The 25,150-nt window shown below is 43.4% G+C and overlaps 1 protein-coding gene across 1 annotated transcript in view; it reads right to left on the bottom strand.

Annotated features, from left to right (window-relative positions):
* Nucleotides 1-25,150, bottom strand: part of znf423 (zinc finger protein 423) — a gene marked incomplete at both ends in the record, with an annotated part of 198,200 nt that overhangs the window by 103,375 nt on the left and 69,675 nt on the right. Inside the window, 2 exons of the mRNA XM_083894314.1 lie at nucleotides 1,067-1,191; nucleotides 3,133-3,310. Of these exons, the coding sequence (XP_083750440.1) occupies nucleotides 1,067-1,191; nucleotides 3,133-3,310 (303 nt within the window). The remainder of the gene's footprint in view (nucleotides 1-1,066; nucleotides 1,192-3,132; nucleotides 3,311-25,150) is intronic.

Genomic DNA, 25,150 nt, shown 5'->3' with positions numbered 1-25,150 from the left:
CATTAGGGATTTTATGGATTTTAAATAAAAAAATGTTATATTACATTTTTTAGTAGCTATTCTTAAGTTTTAAATTTTCAAGTGATGTATCAATTTGGTCGGTTTTCTATATGGTTTTCAGTTATTCACGCACAACGCGTTTCCATGACGACGGACTGGAAAAAGACGCATGTGACGTCATGTTTACGTGACCTCCGATTTGTTAAAATGAGTCTCTAAAGTAACGCTAAACTTTAAAAACAGAGGCACACATACGCAGTACACAGGTACGCTAGGTTATTTGTTAGCGCTGCTCTTTTCCTTTAATAAACAGACCGCTCCAGTTCCACTGCAGGCGCGTGTAAACACACATTTTCATGTTATCTTTCATTTTAGTCGTCGCAGCAAAGCTAACTGCTAGGCTAGTATGTTCATTTGCCTGTAAAACCGTTGAGTTAGCGAGCGTTTGCTAACAGAGAAGGTGAGTTATGACTGATTTTAGGAAGAGGTTAAATGCAAAGTGGATATTTAAGACCTATAGAATACATACTGAAAAAAACAAATTGAAGTGCAGCTACTTCCTGTGAAAACAGGCTACTTCCTGTCAAGACAATTTACGAAACTTGCACGGATTTTATATGAAATAATGTTAGCTTTTACGTTAGAAGCTATTTTAAGTTATTTTTTTAGTTGTCGCAGCAAAGCTAACTGCTAGGCTAGTACGTTCATTTGCCTGTAAAACCTTTGACAACAGTCAATCTTACTTCCTTTCCACCTGGCTTTCAAAATAAGAGCCACTGCCTACCGTTTGTCGTAACAGTTGGCCACAAAAACAGCTTATAGTCGTTGTTGTTATATATTAAATTACATCTTTTTATGTCTGAGTAGTCATGCCACAATTGTCGTAGTGCATTAACGGTAACAGGAAGTGCAGAACAGGCCGCCATTTTGGACCACCATGTTTTTACAGTAGCCCACAATGGACAATCTTGTAAGTTTTGATGCTAACTGAAGGCTACGAAGGTTCTCCAACACGCAACAGACATTTAGCAGGTGAAACCCAACAATGAGAACACGTGGTACTGACCCGTGTGCAGTTTAACGTGTCGGTCTCTGCTCCTCTTGTGTTTGAACAGGCGGCTGCAGAAGGTGCACTTGAACGGCAGCTTGTCGCTGTGGATCTGCTCGTGACGCTTCAGGTAGCTCAGTCGGCTGAGACGACGACGACGATGATGATGATGGAAGAAGAAGAAGAAGAAAAAAATTAGAACATGAAGACGCGCGATATAGCTAGCAATGGTTATTTTCTACAAAATGTATGACAGCACTTTGCTCATAAAAACAATTACTTTAAAAGACTTAAATTCCCAGATGCCGGCAATATTGTCTCAATTTATTCCTGCAGTATTTTTGGAATAAGACGATAACACATTAGAACTAAGAGTAATATAGAAAATCATTACGGTGACTTTACGGCGTATGTGACAGCTGCTCTTAAAGTGGGTCTGGAGTTGTTCCCCGGAGACTTAAGTGAGAAATGTATTCACCTCATTCCCTTTACTGTTTGCCTTAGCGGCCCATGTTACCATGGTGATAATGAGAATACAGCTTCTATTTTTTTTTTTTCAAGTAGGTATTGGAATTCATGAGAGCATTGTAGGAAAGCATCTATAAGGCGACATCCACACGACTCGATTTTAAACTTAAAAATGTAAATAAATTCTACATTTGCCTTCCCCCACTGCCCTGGAATCTATAAGCTACAAAGACAGAGTTTTTTGTTTGAAAACTTTGTTTCTGGAGCTGTGTATGACGCTCTTAGCTCCTTCATACATGTTCCTGGTACTAAAGTTTTTTGTACTATAGCTGCAAAGCTAACTGCTAGGACAGGATAGCCGTAGCGTGTGAATTAGCTTGTACAACACTGAGCGCTGACAGACAAAAAACAATCGTCTTAAGGAACCTCCTAGCTTCTTTAAAAAAAGGGTTTCTAGCGCTGATACTTTGCGGTGGAAACTTTGCTAAGTGGGTGTAACAACAAAGGCCGTCGCAGCAAAGCTAACTGCTAGGCTACTATGTTAATTTGCCTGTAAAACCTTTGAGTTAGCAAGCGGTTGCTAACACAGGAGGGAAGTTATGAATGATTAAAGAGTATAAAGAGATTAAATGCAAAGGTGATATGCAACATCTATAGAAGGCCATACCAAAAACTGTGCAAAAAGCGCAGCTACTTCCTGTCAAAACAGGCTACTTCTTGTCAAGAGAATTTAAGAAACTTGCATGGATTTTATATAAAATCATGTTAGCTTTTACGTTAGAAGTTACTTTAAGAAAATAAAACACACATTTTCATGTTATCTTTCATTTTAGTCGTCACAGCAAAGCTGACTGCTAGGCTAGTATGTTAATTTGCCTGTAAAACCTTTGAGTTAGCAAGCCTTTGCTAACAGAGAAGGTGACTTATGACTGATTTAAGAAAGAAAAACGAATTTGTTCCACACACGTGCATAGTGCAGCTACTTCCTGTCAAACTGGCTACTTCCTGTCAAGACAAATACGAAACTTGCAGGGATTTTGCCTGAAATAATGTTAGCTTTTATGTTAGAAGTTATTTTAAGAAAATAAAACACAAATTTTCATGTTATCTTTCATTTTAGTCGTCGCAGCAGAGCTAACTGCTAGGCTAGTATGTTAATTTGCCTGTAAAACCTTTGAGTTAGCGAGCGTTTGCTAACAGAGAAGGCGAGTTATGACTGATGAGGTTAAATGCAAAGGGGATATACTTAAGAAACTTGCGAGAGATTTTACATAACATAATGTTAGCTTTTATCTTAGAAGTACAACATACATTTTAAAGTTATCTTTAATTTCAGTCGTCTTCTGGCCGCTTTCTTAAAACAGTACTGGTAAGCGGAAGTAGCCGTTAGCTTTTTAGCTTCAGGTTTCTGGCATGGACGGGTTAGCAAAACACGCTACCCGAGGAAAATGGTGTAGCATATACATATGTGAGCTAGCCACTGCTACTCTTAAAGAGCCACAGCACCAGCTAATTAACCAATTTTGACCTGAGTTAAAGCTAAAACGCTTGTCTCAACGCGGACTGTTTTTGTTTGAAAGCAGACGTACGGACGTAGCCCCGAGTTTGTTAGTTACCTGAAGGACTTGTCGCAGAACTGGCAGGGGTACGGCAGCCCCGTGCCCCCCTCCTCTTCCCCGCCCGTGGCCATGCCGAGGTCGCAGCAGCCATCGGGCAACTGCGAGGGCGACGCCACGTCTTTGCTGGACGGCGACGAAGGCACCCAGGACAGACCCGCGGGGTCGTCGTCACCGTCTGACGGAGAGAGAGGGAGGCGGAAAAATATTAAAGAACGTGTTTATGTGGGGCGGGAAAACAAACACAAAAGTGTGTGTGTGTGTGTGTGTGTGTGTGTGTGTGCTGCACGATTACAAAAGAAGACAAGAGAGCGCAGACTGAAAAACTGGGGGTAAAACCGGGAGCATTACAGTGATTAAATAGTTGCATCTTTCTTGGAAGGCGAAAAGGCGAGAGAGGCAGCCTGTGGGATATAAGGATATAAACAAAAAGATATAAACACATTTATCCTGCTTACACACACACACACGCATGCATAAACAGAGAGGGGGAAATGAGGATGGCAGAGATAAAGAGAGAGAATAGAAAGTAAGAGCGAGACACACACACACACACACACTCGGGCGGCAGCAGCAACATCTAAATAGAAAGCTCCAAGAACTCTGTATCCCCGGTGGAGCCCAGAAATAAGGACAGAGTGTATTTTCTCTCCCTTCATCCTCCCTCTGCAGCCATCCCTCGTTCCATCCCCTCCCCTCCATTTCCGTCCCCGAGGACCGCAGATCCGCCTCATCATATTTTCATTAGGGCCCTGGCAGATTGAAACGTCGGAGAAGCGATTAGGAGACGCGTGGAGAGCAGAGCGTAAAAAGATGGCGATATTCGCTCCCCTTTATCTGTCATACATAGGAGATTATGCATTGCTCTTTTCCCTTTTTTCACACTCCCTTCTTCTTCTTCTTCTTCTTCTTCTTCTTCTTCTTCCCTCCCCCTAACTGTGTAGTCTGGCACGGAGGCGACAGAAAGGCCACGACTCCCTTAATAGACACTTCAGAATGGATTCGAGTCGACAAAAGGAGAGAGAGAGGGAGAGAGGGGGAACGCTTGATACTGTTCTTTTCGTCTTTGTGGAGCAGCACAGTGAGCCTACTTAGCATCTGCCTGGAAAATGTAAAGGAGAGGAGGTGAGGAGAGAGGAGTTTTTCTCAGCTTTGATTTGACGTCTTCATCAAACCAAGACCAGCGACGAGTCAAAGACGCCGTGTTAGCGATCCGATCGTGGCCAGTTGACACTAAACACACGTCTGAATGCTCCTAATTCAGCCTGATCTAGGACTGCGATTAATCTGACCATTATTTCTCGCTAATAAAAGTAAACGTATGGTCCATAAAAGTGTTTTTTTTTAGCAACTGGCCATAAAATCCTCCTAATATGTCACAGAGACTCAGGAATAATGTTCATAAAACAAACTGAACTCACCAACAACAACAGTACAGACAAAATATTTGCATTCAAAAAAATATTTTGCAGACTGCAAATCATGTTTATGTTTTGAAATCATGTTTTGGCGTCATGTGGCGCCACCTACCGCCGTCTACCAATCATTGCAGTCAGTAGAGTCTCAGCTGCCGAGCAACCACGGGTTGCCAGTTACGTCAGAAAAAACCCCCCAGAAAATATTCACGTTTAAGATGCTGAAAAACACCAAAAAGTTTGTTTCATGTTACAACAGCGCGAGTAGAGGTTTGATTCACGTCTGGAGTGTCTTTTGTCCCTCCTACTTAGCCCACTTAGCATTTGCCTGAAGGGAGAGGGGTTTTTCTCAGCCTTGATTTGACGTCTTCATCGAACCAAGACCAGCGACGAGTCAAAGACGCCGTGTTAGCGATCCGATCGTGGCCAGATGACACTAAACACACGTCTAAATGCTCCTTATTCAGCTAGCATCATCGGACCTGCGGCAGTTTTTTTGCACTAAGCTAGGACTGCAGTTAATCTGGCGGTTATTTATCAGTAATAAAGTAACCGAAGAAGTAAAAGTGCGGGAAAATTATGTTTTCATGAAAGGGCCCTCGCCCCACGCAATTTGTCAGAGCGTTGAGGCCACAACCTTTTGGCGTAGAGAAAATCCTTTGACAGCTTTTTATCATGAACGTGTCTAGAACACACATGGACCGAGTTTGACGCGGCGAGCTCAAACGTGCTACGACGAGTTCGCTCAAATGCGTAGACTAGCCATTTTTGTTTTTACGAAAATGGCCGACTTCTGGGTGGGCGGAGCTAATGGAAGTACATTAGAGATTTGTTTAGAATCGTGAGCGCAACAAGTTTACCAAGTTTATTAAAATCGGTCAAACTACATTTTTTCTCATGTCACTTCGGGGGCTCCGTAGTACAACTATGTGCGACCTCAGAAAAAAGTCACACAAAAATCAGAAATTTTGAATTTAGCACGATTTAGGCCACTTACGCGTCCAAAATTAGGGTAGGGTATGTTCCCTATGCCACTATCACTAGCACTTACGCCATTATCACTAGTTATTTGTGATGTGGGACAAAGAAACCAGAAAATATTCACGTTTAAGATGCTGTAAAACACTAAAAAGTTTGTTTCATGTTACAACAGAGCGAGTAGAGGTCTGTTCCCGTCACTATTCGTCCCACACGCACAAATCTGTACAAATAGAATCCTGACACTGGAACACATGGACAGTGACGTCAGGTCTCATGTCACGTAAAGGTCACAGGAAAGGTCGTAATTAGCGCTACACCACATCCGAACGGGGAAAGAAATCAGAGTGACGCGACTGAGACGGCGGGAAAAGTTAGCCGTGACTCGTGCCGGCGTTGAGTTTAACGGCAGTTTGCAGAGAAACTGAGCGCCGAGCCGTGTGCAGCACAGACGTTTCTCCTGGTAATTTTAGAAAGCTCTCTAAAGAACACTACGTTTTTTAGTTTTTTTTACCTCAGCCCACAGTGTGTGTGTGTGTGTGTGATTGTGTGTGTGTCGAGTCTACCGAGTATTACGACGTGCAGAGAGGCAGAGGGAAAACAGATCCTTGCGATGAATCGATCACCGGGTAAAATGTAGGCACTGGGATGAGCAAATAGAAATCTACAGGGGGGTCTGAGTAGAAAGCATGAATTATAAATTTGACTAGCAGCAAGAAGGGGGGGCTGGGGGGGGGGGGGGGGGGGGGAATAGAAAAGAAAACGGCTGGAGAAAACAACGGCAAAAAGAGGAATTTGAGATGAACATTAACCGAGCGACGACGAGACTGACGAGGGAGAAGCAGGACGAGATGAGTTTAAATCCCAGTGTGAGATTTAATTGTTCAGATATTTGCATCGGCAGAAAAGTTCACGTTGATCAGTTGTGGTTTTGAACGAGAACAGGAAGTGACTGAGGGGTAACTGTGTCAGACTAAAGAAATGTCCCAGGCCTGTATGTGGCGCTGTAGCACGGCTACACAACACAGCTGCAAAGCTAACTGCTAGGACAGGACAACCATAGTGTGTGAATTAGCTTGTATAAAGCGATTAAATGCAAAGTGGATATGCAAGACCTATAGAAGGCTGTACAGAAAAACCTAATTGTAGCTACTTCCTGTCAAAACAGGCTACTTCCTGTTAAGACAATTAACAAAACTAGCATGGATTTTACATAAAATTATGTTAGCTTTTATGATATGTTAAGTTATTTTTATAAAATAACACACAAATGTTCACGTTATCTTTCATTTTAGTCGTCGCAGCAAAGCTAACTGCTAGGCTAGTATGTTAATTTGCCTGTAAAACCCTCAGTTAGCGAGTGTTTGCCAACAGAAAAGGCGAGTTATGACAGATTAAAGAGTTTAAAGAGATTAAATGCAAAGTGGATATAGGATAACACCTATACTGTAGAAGGCTATACAGAAAAAAAATAAAAAATTGTTCTGCGCATGTGCAAAGTGCAGCTACTTCCTGTCAAAACAGGCTATATAATAGCTTGTTAGCTTTTATAAAATAAAACAGACATTTTCATGTTATCTTTCATTTTAGTCGTTGCAGGAGCTAACTGCTAGGCTAGTATGTTAATTTGCCTGTAAAACCGTGAGTTAGCAAGCGTTTGCTAACAGAGAAGGCGAGTGTTTGCCCGTCCAGATTAAAGAAATGTCCCTACATGATCCAAATTTTGTTAGCACGGCTGTTAGCACGGCTGTTAGCACGGCTACATTCTTAAGAAGACGACGTCGAGAAGGGAAATAAAAGTTATCAGCAGAAACAATCTCTGAAAACCAGAGTAAGACGACAACGACAAAGATAAGCCGCAGCGAATGCAAGAGCGCAAGAGAGGCGGAGCTATATAGCATTTCGAGATTCCCCCCCCCCCACTTGGTTTCCATGTCGATTAAAACGTCCTTTTTCAATCCCTGTGGCCCTAAAACACAGCGGTTGCGTGGACAACAGGTGCATCAGGAGCAGAGATTATGCATTTTTAAAGGCGCCATATGTAAGAATGTGGCCAAAAACGGTTACTACATTCAAATACAAAATACCAAGGTCTTTTAGGTTTCGTTTTCTGACGTAACTGGCGTCCCGTGGTTGCTCGGCAGCTGAGACTCTACTGACTGCAATGATTGGTAAACGGCGGTAGGTGGCGCCACATGCCAAAACATGATTTGCAGTCTGCAAAATATTTTTTTTTTATGCAAATATTTTGTCTGTATTGTTGTTGTTGGTGAGTTCAGTTTGTTATATGAACATTATTCCTGAGTCTCTGTGACATATTAGGAGGATTTTACAGCCAGTTGCTTTAGATTTATTACATAATGCACCTTTAAACTACACCAGATTAGCGTGGACGTAGCCTTCGCTAAATGCCGATGTGCCAGAGGTGGGAAAGTGAGACGAGGGGGTTTTGAACTGAACAAGACATCAGAGGGAGAAAAAAAAAGAGGGGAGAGAAATCACTTTTTGAGGAAGCGGGGTGGAGTGGTGTCAAAGAAAAGAAAGAAAGACGACGAAGGGGGAGGAGAGATTAGCGTCATTAAGGAGCGCTAATCCTCTGACGAGCGTGGCTGGCGCTAAAATGGAGGATCACACGGCTTTTTAACGGCGCCTTTGTCAGCCGGGCCGCGAGGGGACCCTGCAAGACGAGGCCGAGCGGGAGGAAGAGGAGGAGGAGGAGGAGGAGGAGGGGGGAGCGAGGAAAATTTCTATGAAAAGTTAAATTAGAGAAGAGCCCTAGAGAGGTGAAGGAGACGAGGAGCATGGATGGTTTAGGGAAGAGGGGAGGAAAAAGAAGTTTCAGGCGGACGCCATCGCACGCTGTTCCTGCCGCCGCCGCCTCCTCCTCCTTTTTTTCTGTTCTTCTCCGTCTCACTTTACAGTCTCATCCATTCCCTCAACCCGTCATCCCTCCTTCTGTCCTCTTCTCGTCTGTCTTCATCTCGACCACCTCCCCTCCCTCCCTCCCTCCGTCCGTCAGCTTTCATGTTGTGACTCATTATAGCGCCGGCGTCCCTCCGACAGTTCTTCCACCCTACTGATGTTGGCCTTCACCCCCGTGTGTCTGGGCCTGGACGGGACTGAGGAGTGTGGGGAGGTGGGGGTGGGATCCAGATGGACAGACTCAGAACTCCAGAGGAGAGGGAGGAGATGGTGGGATGAAAGAGGAGAGGAGAGAACCTGGGGGTCTGCCGAACAAAACTGGGAAAAATGAAAAAAAAAAAAGCCCAAAAAACGACATAAATGGACCGCCTCGGTCTACCTGAAACACACACACACACACACACACACACTCTCCCTGTGTGTCGCGCTAACAAACCAGACCGCGTGGACACGTGTGGAGGACACACCGCCTCGGCGAAACGCTCGCTAATGAAGACACACACACACACACACACACACACACACACACACACACACACACACACACACACACACACACACACACACACGCTGATCGATCTCTCTTCATGTCGCTGCCTCCCGCCGTCCACTTTCCCCTCAATACATAGTCTAACTTTGTGGCTCAGAGGGGGGAAACGGAATCAAAGCAGATGAGTTTACCAGACGAAGAAACACTTTCCGAACTTTTCCATAACAATCGGTTTCTCTTTTTTAATGTTATGAATCAGTTTTTAAAACCCCTCAAAACTAAGCCTGTATTTGGGCTTTTCCATTGTGCAGTACTAGCACGACTCAACTCGTGATAGAACCTGGTACCTGGTGCTTTTTGTGGTACAACAGACTTCCCGGCCACTGATTGGTCAGAGAGTGTCATCACTGGACGAGTCACGATCGCGACGTCCAACACAAGAATCCATCCATCCACTTTCTACCGCTTTATTGCAGGGGGAGCTGTGCCAATTTCAGCTGACATAGGGTGGTAGGCTGTGGTCGGTTAGGGTTAGCCAAGTGTTAACCCTAACCCTAGGCTAACGCTAACCCTAGACATTCAACCATTCACTCTCACACCTATGATCAATTCAGCTGACATAGGGCGGTAGGCTATGTTCGGTTTGAGTTAGCCTCGGGTTAACCCTAACCCTAGGCTAACAACCATTCAAACACTCAACCTCACACCTATGGTCAATTCAGCTAACATAGGGTGGTAGGCTATGGTTCGGTTAGGGTTAGTCTAGGCTAACCCTAACCCTAACCAAACAACCATTCAAACTCACACCTACGATCAATTGATCAATTCAGCTGACATAGGCCGGTAGGCTATGTTCGGTTTGAGTTAGCCTCGGGTTAACCCTAACCCTAGGCTAACAACCATTCAAACACTCAACCTCACACCTATGGTCAATTCAGCTAACATAGGGTGGTAGGGTATGTTCGATTAGGGTTAGCCTAGGGTTAACCCTAACCCTAACCAAACAACCATTCAACCTCATGCCTATGGTCAATTCAGCTGACATAAGGTGGTAGGCTATATTTGGTTAGTTAGCCTAGGGTTAACCCTAACCCTAGACAAACAACCATTCAACCTCACACCTATAGTCAATTCAGCTGATATAGGGCGGTAGGCTATGTTCGGTTAGGGTTAGCCTATGGCAAACCCTAACCCTAGACAAACAACCATTCAACCTCACACCTATGGTCAATTCAGCCGATATAGGGCGGTAGGCTATGTTCGGTTAGGGTTAGCCTATTGTAAACCCTAACCCTAGACAAGCCCTTGTTTCCCGACGGGGGTCACGAACGGAAAAGAGCATCGTGGCGCTGCATTGCTGTCACAGTAATACACCAAGAAGACGTGGAGCATGATCATAGAGCGAGTGGTGTTTAGGATTTGAGAAGTGACGTCATCATTATCCCAAAGTTACCGATTGGTTGTTTGTGTGAAAACATACAAACAGCGTTTTCAGGGCTCCCAAAACGCCAGTTCTGTGTGGATAAAAAAGCCGATACAACTTAAAACCTTTGAGGCTTTCCCGAAACCCATGGTTCTCAAACTGTGGTACGTATACTACCCGTGGTCACGCAAGCTTCCTCTGGTGGTACTAATCAATGTGTATGACCAGGGTATGTGATCGGCGTAGAACATGAAAGAGTCACCTTATCTCTTGCTTCATCTTATTTTAATCTCACTATACCGGTGTGTGAAGTACAGGAGGAGGAGGATGATGAAAAAAACACAAAAACAAAAGCTCTATTTCAAATATTTATCGTGACAAATGTGATTTTAGCACCTCGACGCAGAACCAACACCACATCAATGATGGTTTCCTCTGCGTCGACTAAACGCCTCAAATGGAAATACGATCCACACGTCTTCCTCTTCCTCTCTCGCTCTCTCTTTTGTTGCTTTGATGTCGGAATCGTCTGATTAGCAAAGAGGAGAAGGTTTCAGCTCCCAGTGCAGCTCTGCCTTCAGCCGTCAGTGACGTACAACAACACGGTCAATTAGCATTTTTAAATGAACAAAACGAAGGATTACAGCAGCGACGGGCAAAGCTAACGGGCTGAGCAGAAGAACTGACAATGAACAGTCGACAGAAGAACGTCACAAATTCACGAACAAAGCTTTAGCATCCTGTCGAGTCAAACAGCTAGACATCGAGCAGGATGTCCTCCATTGTTGTCTGTTGTGTCGCGTTTAATGTTGTCCTTCCTCGTCCTTTTCCACTGCAGGGACGTTTCTCATTTACCCTGAATTTTGAAAAACCTGAAGTACCGACTACTACCTACTTTTCTTAGGAGGGGACGAAGCTACATGCTAAATAAGAGTGTTTAAGCTAGCGCGGCTGCAACGACAAGGTCCAAGCTCTTTTGTGGGTATTTGCCGAGGAGGAGGTTCAGCAGGACTTTGAGTTGGCGACGCGAAACTACCGAGTTATACCTGAATAGCAGACAAGCTAGGCGAAGCTAAATGTGCGGAAGTCTGGGAAAAGGTAAAGAAACTTAAACGGGACGATGAGAAGCTGAAGGTAGAGTTTAGATTCTCCTGCCACTATCCTCGGGCTGGGCCGGGTCGGGCCCTTGAGCAAGCATTTGAGTTTTGGTCGCTCGGTACGTTTTGAAGGTGTAAAAACCTGCAGCCGTGAACGCATCATTTAAAAACCAGGAAGCGTATCGTCATTAGCAACATATACGTTCATGGCAGCAGGTACAACTATCTCCCACTGTGGGGAGGACGTGGACGTGGATGTACGACGTGCACGGGCTCGGGTCGGGCTTGATTTTTTTGGGCCCGATCTAAGCTCTAGCTGAAGGACCACAACAGCAGTTTGAATAAATGGTAGGACAGAGGCGTTCTCTGGTACTACACCAACAAAGGAGTCAGTAACCTCGTTGCTTGAGTATGTTGAGTCGGCCTGATTTGAATAAATAGGCCGTGATAAGAATAAGACGTGATGCGAATATACGAGATTGCTGTGTTGTCATCGGTCCAATCGCTGTCCAATGGGGACAGCAATCGTTCTGATTGGTTGGCGGTGAATTTGTCGGAGAAGGAAGCTCGAGGGATATCGAACATTTTAGTTGGACTAAGACTATAATTCGGTGCTCTTAGTGTCACGTAAACACGTTAGTCTGACTAAAATCGAGCTGGTCTTAGTCAGACTAAGACTATAATTTGGTGTTCTTAGCATCACGTAAACACGTTAGTCTTACTAAAATCGAGCTGGTCTTAGTCAGACTAAGACTATAATTTGGTGTTCTTAGCATCACGTAAACACGTTAGTCTTACTAAAATCGAGCTGGTCTTAGTCAGACTAAGACTATAATTCGGTGCTTTAGTGTCACATAAACACGTTAGTCTGACTAAAATCGAGCTTGTCTTAGTCCGACTAAGACCATAATTCGGTGTTCTTAGCGCCACGTAAAAATGTTAGTCTGACTAAAATCGAGCTCGTCTTAGTCTGACTAAGACCATAATTCGGTGCTCTTAGTGTCATGTAAACACGTGAGTCTGACTAAAATCAAGCTAGTCTTAGTCCAACGAAAACTATAATTCGGTATTCTTAATGTCACTTAAACAGCTTAGTCGGACTCAAATCGAGCTAGTCTTAGTCCGACTTTAGTCTTACTAAAATCGATATGTTCGATATGGTGATATCGAACATCTGTGTTTTTAATCCAATAAACCAACAGTAAATCAGCATGTTCACCTTGCTTTTAGCCGTTTACCTGCTAAAAATTTAAATCCCCCTTTCCGCCTCCCTCTCTCTCACCCCCACCTCCTCCTGCCTGCCCACTTCCTCTTCACCCCCGCCACCTCCTCCTCGCCCCCATCTGACTCCCTCTTTTCCACCTTTCTGCTTGGCCGTCAGCCCAGACCCTGCACCTTTCCCAGGGAGACCCCTGCTGGCCTCCTACGCCTCCCATCCCTCTCTTGCTCTTGCGCCATCCCTTCTTCCACCGCTCTCCCCAGGCCCCCTCCGATGGCCCCAGGCTGCCCCAGGCACACACACACACACACACACACACAGCCCCAGACTCACCATAGGGGGCAGAAAAACAACTTCCACCCTTGGCTCACTCTGGGCAGCACAGCGCACACTCACTCACACACACACACACTCACACACACACACACACACACAGGCAAACACAATTAAGAGCAAAATTCAATATCCTCCATGTTAAGTGTAATGGAAAACAGGCCGGCGGTGGCACAGGAGCTCGTCGCCGTTTCTCCAGCTCCAAGGTTTTTTCTTTTCCTGTAAAGAACTTCCCGCCGGTCACAATAATAGCCGGTCCGTGCTTTTTTGGATCCGCGCTGGAAATTGTTTGGCAGATTGGCAGCTGCCCCCCCCCCCCCCGAAAACACCACAGACAGACCGGGACTAATAAATCACATGGAAATGACGATGTTCTCTAATGTCTTTGTTTTTTCAACAAACCAAAATGAGTGCTTTGTTTACGTGGAGCAAAGAAACGAAGAAAATATTCACATTTAAGAAGCTAAAACAATCAGAAATCTTGTTTCAATCGTGAAAAAAAGCTTCATTATCGATTATCAAAATAGTTGACGGTTGTCGCTTTAGCTCTACGTGTTACCGAATAAAGTTTAGGTTTTTTAAACGTAATCGTACGGTCGTCAGCTTGGACGTTAAAAACACAAACACGCGTAAAAGTCTGAGTAAATTCTGCCCAAAAATATGACTGGATGTCGGGTTCAGCAGTTCAGAGTGTACTTTGAGGAGCCATAGTCCTGTGTTTGTGTGTGTGTGTGTGTGTGTGTGTGTGACATTGTCCTTGCATGCAGTTCACATGGGACACAGTAGTCTGCTGAGAGAGCAACCTTCACACACACACACACACACGCACACACGCACACGCACACACAAACACACACGGGTTTGTGCTGCTGTCCTTTTAAGGTCTCAGACTGACTTGGTCAATCTCAGTAAAGGTTCTATGTCAAACAGACAAGGAGGTTCTGCCTCATTAAGACCAGGTTTTGGGTCTCCAATGGTGGACTATACTGGTCCCGGCAAGGTCAGCGTTTATGACAGGAAACAAACACACACACACACACACACACACACACACAATCATACCCCATATGTGCCACAGCGAGGACAGATAGAAAGGACGACACAGCAGTCTGTCCGGGTCTTGAGCCCTGGAGGACACGGTGGACACACACACACACACACACATGGTGGACACATACACACACACACTCACATACAGTGCAGGCTGTGGGGACCCTCACCTTCTGCCCTGGGAATGGTTCCCGGCTGCTTTTGGACACTTTTGGGCGCCAACTGCTCCATATGGGCAGTGTGGGTCTGTGGGTGTGTGTTTTGAGGGCAGAAGGTGAGGGGCAGGGGGCTAAGGGGGCTGTGTGTGTGTGTGTGGGGGGGGGGGGTGTTGGACACAACACACACACACACACTGTCTGAGTATTTAAAAACGAGGTCAGCGCAGGTGACAGAGAGTTAAAGAACGAGTTTATCAGAGTTCGGTCACAGTTGACCTTTCAAAATAAGAGTTTAACCAACGCGGGGCAGCTAATGTACGTAAATAAACGAAACAGATTTGTGGATATACAACAGTTTATCAAAAATTATACGGAAACAACACTTTTAATCTGCAGTTCTTCTCCACACACGATGTATTATTATGTATTTGGTGCAGAAAATGTTAAATAATGTTGATTTGTGTTTTTAAAACGTAGAAATTATCATGTTCTCCAATGTCTTGTTTTGTCCACAAGCCAAAATGAATCGGATTGAATGATTTCTTTGTTTTATGGAGCAAAAGAAAACGGAAAAATATTCACATTTTGAGAAGCTCAGAGAACTTAATAATAAAAAAAACCTCAAACTGATTCATGGATTATCAAAATAGTTGACGATTATTATAGTAATCCATTGATAATAGATGACTATATACAAATAATACATGAGGTTAAGAAATAGATTTTTAGTGCACTTTCCACTTGAAAATGTACATAAATAAAATGGTACTTAAAATATCTATATATGCTTTAAATGAGATTTTATTAAAATTAAACCAAACTACACCTCCATGATGTCCAGGGGCAGCAACGATTCATCAATAATTAAATATTTTTGATCGTTTTTTTTTTATAATTATTTTTTTTCCTCTTCTTAAATGTGAATATTTAATAATTTCCAGGTTTGGTTGACTTTTTTTTTTTTTTTTTTTTTTACATTTTCTGACAAATAATACTGAGCTGCAGCTCTCATGACGTCACTGTAAAAATACATATTGTAAAAAAATTGGTCATTAAGATGCGAAAAACTAAAATTGGTTCCACAAAACCAGAACACACACTCACACACACACACCATGTGGTGGAGGACGACTGGCATCTGCTTCCTCTTACTCGTCCCCCTTTTTCATCACCACCGTCCTTTTAATCGGGCCTAAACGTCATCATCATCCTTTCTTTACCTCCGTCCACAGAGCGCCACACCTCCTCTACACTCATTCTATACTTTACTGTTATTCTGTCCATCCCGTCTGTCAGAAATAAGAAGCAGCTGTCGGAGCAGAGTGTTGGATAAACAACAACACGGTGCCAACGCACACATATGCACACAATGGTGTGTGTGTGTCTGCCTCGAGCTATATCATCTATTTATAAAGAGTGAGGTTTAGTTTGTAACCTGCCCACAGTTCATATCTCATTAGCCCTAAACCTCTGCCTCATTAGGACCAGGTTTTTTTTTGGACCAGGTCCTAAAGAGGCAGCAGATATAAGTTAGCACGCTAAAGTGCACCTATGCACACGAGCAGGCCCCTGAAACGGCCACAGAACTGTAATAATGCACGCGCGCTTATGAATAACAACGGGCCGACTTGTTTTCCAACCAGCGTTCCTTTAGTGCCGCCCGGTGAATAATAACGGATAATTAGCATTTAAGCGAGACCCGCGTATAGGAGCGTGCACGCGCAGGTGCGTGTGTGTGCGTGTGTGTTCACGTGCACGTGCGCATTCATCATCCACAGCAAACGGACGTGATTGATCCGAGACAAACACACAACATGGTCCTGCTTTCACCTGTACGAACATGAGGGACCTTTGAATAAGTCATGTGTCGGCAGCTGCTGCTCAAAAACATCAACACACTCGCACACACATATACTGTATATATACATATATATATATATATATAACTTTTTTTATATATACATATGTACTGTAAGTATTTTCCCATGGTCCATATTTGTTTAAATTAAAAGACGACTGCATACTATTTTTTTTTTTTTAAATCTTTAATTTGCAGCTTTCTCTGCTCGTTTGAACACCGAACTTTTTGTCTCCGCCCGCCCCTGTGCTGCTGCTGGATACACACAAACGCTCCCTCAGTCAGGTTTTCAAACAATGCAAATCACGTTGCAGATCGCCAAAAGTTACACACTGCAGCTTTCGTGATGACGTGAAATTTGTGTGTAACAGTGTGTACAGTAAGTCAAAATACTTTAAAATGTAAATATTATCCAATTGTGTCCCTTTACATCCTTAATTTGCTCATTAATACGTACACGAACGATATTAAAACTGTAGTACGTAACTTTTAAATGTCCCACATCCCCAATCACATTCAGACCATTGTCAACATGAGTTCACACAACGTTGACCCAAACAACTCTCGGCGACATTCCCGCGCTGCACTCAGGAAGTGATTGGTTTTGCATCAAGACAGCGACACTGCGCTAGTAAAGCGAGCGTTTGACGCAAAAGACAAAAAAGCGTCCAAGAAAAGTGGATTCTCGTGCTCGTTCAACAATGACATCAACACATTTTGTCTTCGCCCTTCAATCACCAGAAGTTACATACCGTAGCTTTACTTACAATGTGAAATGACAGTGTATAAAAACACACAAAAACGTAAGGCGTAACCACAGTTAAACACACAGCTAAACTGTTTTTATACATGTGTGTTTCCATGTCAACTTTTTACCCCTTTTAAATCTTAATTTTGCAGCTTTTTCTGCTCATTTAAACACTTATATGAGTGATATTAAAACTGTACTACGTAACTTTAGTGATCGGACAGACGGAGGCAACAGCAACACCGCGCTAGTAAAGCGAGCGTTTGACCCAAAAGCCAAAGAAGCGTCCACGAAAAGTGGATTCTACAGCGCTCGTTCAACAATTACATCAACACACTTTGTCTCCGCCCGCCCCCCTGTGCTGCTGCTGTATACATACAAACGCTCCCTCAGGTCTCAAATTGTGTATAAAAACAGTGTGTAATCACAGTCAAACACACTGCTACACTGTTTTTATACATGTGTATTTTCCTGTCCACTTCTCAGGCATTTTGCAGCTTTTTGTGCTCGTTCAAGTTACTTCAACACATTTTTGTCTCCGCCCGCCCCTGTGCTGCTGCTGGATACACACAAACGCTCCCTCAGTCAGGTCTCACGAAGCAAACCACGCTACAACAACAACAACAATGTGAAATTACAGGGGGAAAAGTGTATAAAAACGCACAAAAACAGTGTGTAACCCACTCTCTATCTCGAGTAAAAAAGACCAGAACCAGTGCCAGGACAGATAAGCTGCCAACAGGCAAAGCTGAGAGGGGAGAAAAAAGAGGGGAGGTAAAAAAGAGGGGGGCAATCAGGCTCCTGGAGTCCCAGGAGAGGGCGGTAGAGGGGGGTCCTGGACCCAGGGGAGGCCCAGGAGCAAGCTGCGAGAGGCGGGTACCTCCTGCCCACCGCTCCCCTTCACTCCCTTCCCTTCTGGAGGACGAGATCCTGAACAGGCCCCACACTCACAAGTCCTAAACCCCCCATGAGAGGAAAACACACACACACACACAGACACACACACACACACACACACACACAGTGAAGAGGAAGTCCCTACGGGAGGAGCAGAGCGGAGCAGAACACCTGGACCTGCCATTAGTGACACACTCAGGGATTAGAGGCACAGACGGCACCAAAGATGGAGAGAGAGAGAGAGAATGCACACAGGGACACACACACACACACACACACACACACACACACACACACACACACAAACACACACACTTTATTCCAAAATAAATTAACGAGCAATGACGTACACAGACACGTCTAAGCACTAACAATAATAATAAAAATAGGACGAGAAAGATTCAGGATGACGTTTGAGTTCCACGTGTGCAGGTGAGTTTAGTCATTTTTTATATTTTTTATCGTTATTTCTTCACATTTGTTACATTTTAAAGCGTTTGCACGAGCGCGACTGAAATATTTCGTCCAGAAATACACAAGGAAGTATGAAAAACCTCATCATCTGAAGATAAAAACATCTAAAGGTATTTAAACTCATTAATTCTGACAGAGATGACGACGTTCAAGAACAACGTACTGTGATTTAAAGCTGCCAAATATGGTCATATAGTCATTTTGCATATGATTCATAATTAGTACGAGTAAAGGTCGATCAATGTGGGTTTTTACGGCTATTTTTAGAAATTAGGACCAATAATTGACATTGATTTCCTTTTTTTATTCTATCTGATGAAAAGCAAGTGTTAATGGATGACAAATAATACGAAATATTGCAGTTCTTGGGTAACAAAAATGGCTTGTTTTTACAATCTCTGTATATATACAGCATTCTCATTAAAAAATGAAGTATAAGTACAAGAAACGGGACAGTATTTAGTGACTTAATCAAGTTTCTGAGAAGAAAAATGCGACGAAAGTGTAATTTTTATGACAACGATGCATCAAAATTGTCGAGAAATTGACATTTTTGACATAGTTTCTCATCTAAAGTGAAATGTATATATTTTTTTATCTCTATTGAATCATTTCAGATTATGATTATTTTATTCTACTGACTGAGCAGTGTGTGTGTAGTAAATATACATTTGTGTGTGTGTGAGTGTGTGTGTGTGTGTGTGTGTGTGTGTGTGTGCGTGCTGCGTAATAATAATTACTGGTGTATAAAAACCTTTCACTCCCCTGAGGAGGACAATATTGCCAGCAGAGGTTTGAGAACAGAGGGAAGGGAAAAGGAGGACAAAGGTAGAGAGGTGAAGGAGAGAGAAAGAGAGAAAGAGAGAAAGAAAGAAAGAAAGAAAGAAAGAAAGAAAGAAAGAAAGAAAGAAAGAAAGAGAGGGGGACAAACAGGAAGAGAGATTAAGGAGAAAGCACAGATTCAATAAGAGGAAAATATGTAAATAAGTATTACTGCACTGCCTTTTCTTAGGAAACACATATAGACCTAAAGTACACACATACACACGTACACACACACACACACACACACACACACACACACACACACACACACACACACACACACACACGAGTGCGTCACTTACACCGGGATTAAAATCCCTGTGTATCAAGTGTCAGCGTGACAGTGGAGAAAGCAGAGGTTTGAAAATAAACCATCCAGAAAAAGAGGCTCCTGCGCGAATTAAAGACCACACACTGGCTGCAACAAAGAGCACACACACACACACACACACACACACACACACACACACACAAAGGTCTATGTGTGTGTGTGTGTGTGTGTGATGGGTGAACATGTGTGTGAGAGAGAGTGACATGAAACAGATCAAAGGAGTGGAGAGGTCAGCAGGGCAGAGAGAGGGAGAAAGACAGAGAGAGAGGACAGGGGGTCGTGTAATTACAGCCTACATCCACCATGCTGTGTATGTGTGTGTGTGTGTGTGTGTGTGTGTAATGATTTGAGGGGGAATTGCTCGCTTCTACATGCATACACACTGACACACACACACACACACACACACACACACACACACACACACACACACACACACACACACACACGTACAAATCCACAAAACAACAACAATCCTTATCGTCCAATAGCGTGAACTTAAATCTTAAATTTCATCGTCTCTTAACTTTTTTTGTCGTTACGCCGTGTGCAAATCGCCAAAAAGGACACCGAAATACAAAATGGCCGACTTCCTGTAGAGTTGAGGCCATGGTTACAGTCGACTTTTTTGTTCGTCTCGGTCTGTAACATCTTCCCACCAAGTTTCAAGAAATTCCGTGGAACTCAAAGTATGCCGAAATTATACGGCACTTCCTGTTTCGTGGCAAATGATAAAAATTCGCCAAAACGCTGTTGATTGCCGTGGCCACACCCTTTTCAATCTGCAAAACTTTTTCAACAACTTTTCACCCCTGATGTGTCCAGTACAATTTTTTTTTTCATGTTGTACGAAAAACGTGCTCGGACGAGTTCACTCATTTACGTAGGGTGCAAATCGCCAAAATTAAAAAAAAAATTAGCTGACATCCTGTTGAGTTGACGCCATGGTTACGGTCGACTTTTTTGTTCGTCTTGGTCTATAACATCTTCCCACCATGTTTCAGGCAATTCGGTGGAACTCAAATTTATACGGCACTTCCTGTTTCGTAGGTCAAAATTGGCCAAAGCGCCGTTGGTTGCCGCGGCACGTTAAACCCCTTAAAAAAATGACCGCAAAGCCATAATCTGAAGGATTAAAACGGGTTTAAAGGAGCTTCTGATTGGACTCAGGTCTTCAGCAGTGATTCCAGCTCTGGTTTCCCTGCGTGAAAACCATTCCTCATCCCTCCCTCCGTCCTCATCCCTCCCTCCGTCTGTCTCTCCGTCGCCCCCTCCTGCACAAACACCTGTATGTCTGTTCTCTCACCTGCACACCATCCATCTCCCTCTCTCTCTCTTCTCTCTCTCCGTCTCCTACGATCCCCCCCCTCCCCCGCCCCTCTGCGGAGACGGCGGCTTAAAGCACAAGCATGCCCCAAAAATTAATTTAAACGCAGGAATTAAATTAAAACGCGAAGCCTCGGGAGTTTTATTATGTACTAATGTTTGAACCGTTAACTCGGATTGTATTACTATAATATGAATAATTAAGGACTAGTGGGGCTATTATTACATCAGTAAAAGAGGAGGGGAAAACACATTACACGGCTGCAGCCGCGCTTTAATGGAGAATTATTAGCGAGACGCCGAGGAAGTGACGGAGATTAGAGCTCAGTGTTTGAGAATGTGGTCGAATCTTAGGAGCTAAACGCAGGCGACGCGTTTTTGCGCGAGCGTATTTTCGCGACGGCTCGTGCCGTTCATGCACATTGACACAAAAACTCAAACAAATGTTACTTTAAATGTGTTTTGCGCAAAAATCTGGTGTTCGTGTACAACTGCGGTATTTTTTTCTTCATTTTAAACAATTTTAACATGCGGTAAATTGTAAATAACTGCCAGATAGTGAAAGTTATTCTGGAAAAATGGGCAATGGGACATTTTGTGGCCCTTTTATGGTTAAAATAAGTGCACACAAAAAAAGTCCAGACAGACATTTTCAGGCTTTATAGGGTTAAATATATTTTTTAAAACATTAAAGAAATTTGTAGACAAATATTATTTTAAATACTGTATGTTTTAGAACTCTTTAAAATCTGGTGTTCGTGTACGACTACAGCGTTTTTCTTCATTTTAAATTGTTAATCCACTGTTTTAATATGCAGCAAAGTGTAAATAACTGCCAGATATCGAAAGTTATTGTGGAAAAATTGATAATTGGGACATTTTCTGGCCCTTTTCTGGTCAAAATAAGACATTTTTATGTTTTAAAGGGTTACATTTACTTTCTTTTCATTCCAAAAACATTATAGAAACACGTAGACTTCCAGCTTCCGCGTCAAAAATCTAAAAAAAGACGATATATATATATATTATTATTTATATATATATAAATAAATGTTATTTATTGAGCAGATATGTAAATGTACCTTTCTATAATCTGACTGTGTCAATATTTGAATCAGTGAAACGTTGAATAAAAGCTGCCTGTATATAAGTAAATAAATTTTGGGTCGTTTTTGGACAAACAAATATTATTTTAAATAGGTTTTATAACTACTGAATGTGTCAAAGTTTACTCGTAAAAGTGTTTTTCCTTCTTTTAAATTGTTAAAACACTATTTTAACACGCAGTAAATTGTAAATAATGGCCAGATATTGGAAGTTATTCTGGAAAAATGGGCAAAAACACTTAGTTACAGGACATTTTCTGGACCTTTTATGGTTAAAATAAGCAAAAAAAAATAGTCTAGAGAGACAATTTGAGGCATTTTGAGGTTTTAAAGGGTTAATCCGTTCTTCAGACTCTGGTTTCTGGCTCATAAGGACCAGGTTTTGGTCACGATCCAGTTTAGTTTTAGAAATGAAATATTTTAGTGTCAAATTAACAACAAAAATACTTTTTTATTTAAATGTTACTGTGCGGGGGTCAAAGGCCACGGCCCCTCCCTCTCTCCTATGAGCTTCTGTGTAAGTTACCCGGCAGAATTATTGTGTCTCTGATGTGAAGCCCCTCCCCTTATCAGTCAGTAAACAGTCTACCCCTCTGCAGCTGTCACTGCCCCCCCCCCCCCCCCACTATTCTCTGAGGGTAACCCCCCCCCACACACACACACACAGACAGCAAATACCCACACACAAATCTCTGTACACAAGCCCGAGCACTTCTCGACTCAGATTCGCACACAGAGAATTTTATCTGCTCATTTGCAGACCGCGCGGCTTGGCAGCCGACGAGGGGGGGAAGAGGTATCCAGACACCCCCCCCCCCCCCCCCCCACCCCTCAGTGCTGCCCTGTTAGCCATCTAATTCAGCCCCAGACCAAAACAAACACTGTCCCGGGAACCAAGAGAGCTCCATAATATAGAAGCAATCAGCGTTGACGCTATCACACGCCTGAAACTGTACATCAGGTGACCATTACCGAACGTAAACAGGAAGTGGATTCTCTTCTTCTCTATCAACGGGGAAACATCAGGAGCAGGGATTCCTGCTAGGAAGTGAAAGTGAAAGTAAACGTGGACGGAGCTATTTTAAGTTGCGGCCGAGGAAGAAAACAACCAGGAAGTGACTCAACTTTCTGTCCGTCACTAAACGTAACCCGTTATGTTTTCAAACTTTTCTGTTTTCCGGGTTTTGAAAATGCCCGTTTTTGCGCTAGTTACCGTGACGCGTTTCCATGACGACCGACCTCAAAAAAAGACGCGCGCGGCGTCACGTTTGTGTTACTCGCGATTGTTAAAACGAGTCTCTAAAGTAACGCCGTTTTTCCCGTGGGTCCAGGCGCCGTTTACCAGTTAGCTCCGTTAGCTGCGCTAGCTCCTTTAGCGCCGGTTAGCGCGATCTACAGTGGAACTGGAGCGGTCTGTTTATTATTTGACGAAGAAAGAGCAGCGCTACAAATAACCAGCGTACCTGTGTACTGTTTTTAAACTTTAGCTTAACTTTAGAGACTTATTTTAACAATCGTCAATCGTCATGACTTTTTTGCGGTCAGTCGCCGCGGAAACGCACCATGCGTTAACCTCAGTTTTTCAATGAAAATGAAGCAGTGTTTATGTACAAACAGATGTTCACGCTGCAAAACCAGGAGTTTAGAAAGTTTCTTAAACTGTACATGCGAAAGCGATTAACTTATAACTCGTAAAAGAGGAGGAAAAAGTTTGAGAGGGAAAAACCATATATGGACGGACACCCACGAGTTGCCCCCCCTCCCTCCTTCTCTTCCTCCCCCATCGTTCCCTTTCTTCATTGTTGTTGTTTGTGTTGTTGTTTAGACGAGGCGGCCTCCGTCTCCTCGGCAGGACTCGCTCCTGACTTATTTATTTAGCAGTGTGTTTTCTATTGTAGTTGAAAAAAAGGAAAAATGAAGAGCAGATTGGTTAATATTTCAAGACATCCAGAGAGAGAGAGAGGGAGACAAAGAGAGGGAATACGAGGGAGGAATTCTCTTGTTCCTTAACCCCAATTCAAGGATCCACGCTGTGAGCAGAAGCATGAACACACACACACACACACAGGCCTGTACATCTATTCTTCTGAGGACGCTGCATTGACCTCCATTCATTTAATCAGTGTAAACAATGCATCATTATCATCATCATCACGTTAACCTGAACTAGTTGCTCAAAACATGAGGTTCTGACTTCTCACTAGGACCAGGTTTTGGATGACTGGTCCAAAAGAGGCAACAAATACAAGGACACACGACACACGAAGCGAAAGTGAAGAAAAGCTTAATGATTGCGTTAACTGGTAAAAGCATCAAAACAAAATAAACACAACAATAACAGACGACTAAGGCTTAAAGTACGACTAATGTGTTCTTTATAGAGTCTTTCAACCGTCTTCGTTCACATCCAGACGGACGCATTATGAAAAACTTCCCGTACGATAATGTCGAAAAACACCATTTCAGGTCCTAAAACGTTGTTACTCATGTAGTAATTACATTTACCGGGGTCATTGAATGCACTTCGTACGCTGTAACATGTTCACTTTACTCCCACTAACTCACTAACGCACTGGGATTTTGTTGTTGTCGTTGTTATGTTTATTATAGTTGAGAAAATTCCCTCGGACAAAATCGCGCTCGACTGCTAGCTTAAAACAAGTACGCGTATTCACTTAAACCCGTTTCCGTGTAGGAGGGCCCTTATTCCTGTCTCTGATGGTGAACCCCGCAGGTACTAATTACATTTACCGGGGTCATTGAATGCACCTCGTACGCTGTTCAAACCCCACTTTACTCCTCACGCACTGGGACTTTGTTGCTGTTGATTTTATCGCAGTTGCCAAAATTCCCTCGGACAAAATCACGCCTGAACTAATCCTGTGACTGCTAGCTTGAAACAAGTATGCATATTCTCGTAAACCCGTTTCGGTGTGGAAGGGCCCTTCCTCCTGTCTCAGATGGTGAACCCCGCAGGTACTAATTACATTTACCAGGGTCATTGAATGCACCTCGTACGCTGTTCAAACCCTACTTTATTCCTCACGCACTGGGACTTTGTTGCTGTTGATTTTATCGCAGTTGCCAAAATTCCCTCGGACAAAATCACGCCTGAACTAATCCTGTGACTGCTAGCTTGAAACAAGTACGTGTATTTACTTAAACCCGTTTCGGGGGACGGGCCCTTTCTCCTTTCTCGGATGGTGAACCCCGCAGGTACTAATGACATTTACCGGGGTCATTGAATGCACCTCGTACGCTGTTCAAACCCTACTTTGTTCCTCACGCACTGGACTTTGAAATAGAATCGTAGTCAGATGACCCTGCGACTGTGCTTCTTTGAAACCTAGCTTGAACAAACACAATAA

This window comes from Microchirus variegatus, assembly GCF_963457635.1.
Source record: "Microchirus variegatus genome assembly, chromosome: 8".
Classification (NCBI taxonomy): domain Eukaryota; kingdom Metazoa; phylum Chordata; class Actinopteri; order Pleuronectiformes; family Soleidae; genus Microchirus; species Microchirus variegatus.
The sequence above is the reverse complement of the archived record's forward strand: the minus strand, read 5'-3'. Positions and strand labels throughout refer to the sequence as shown.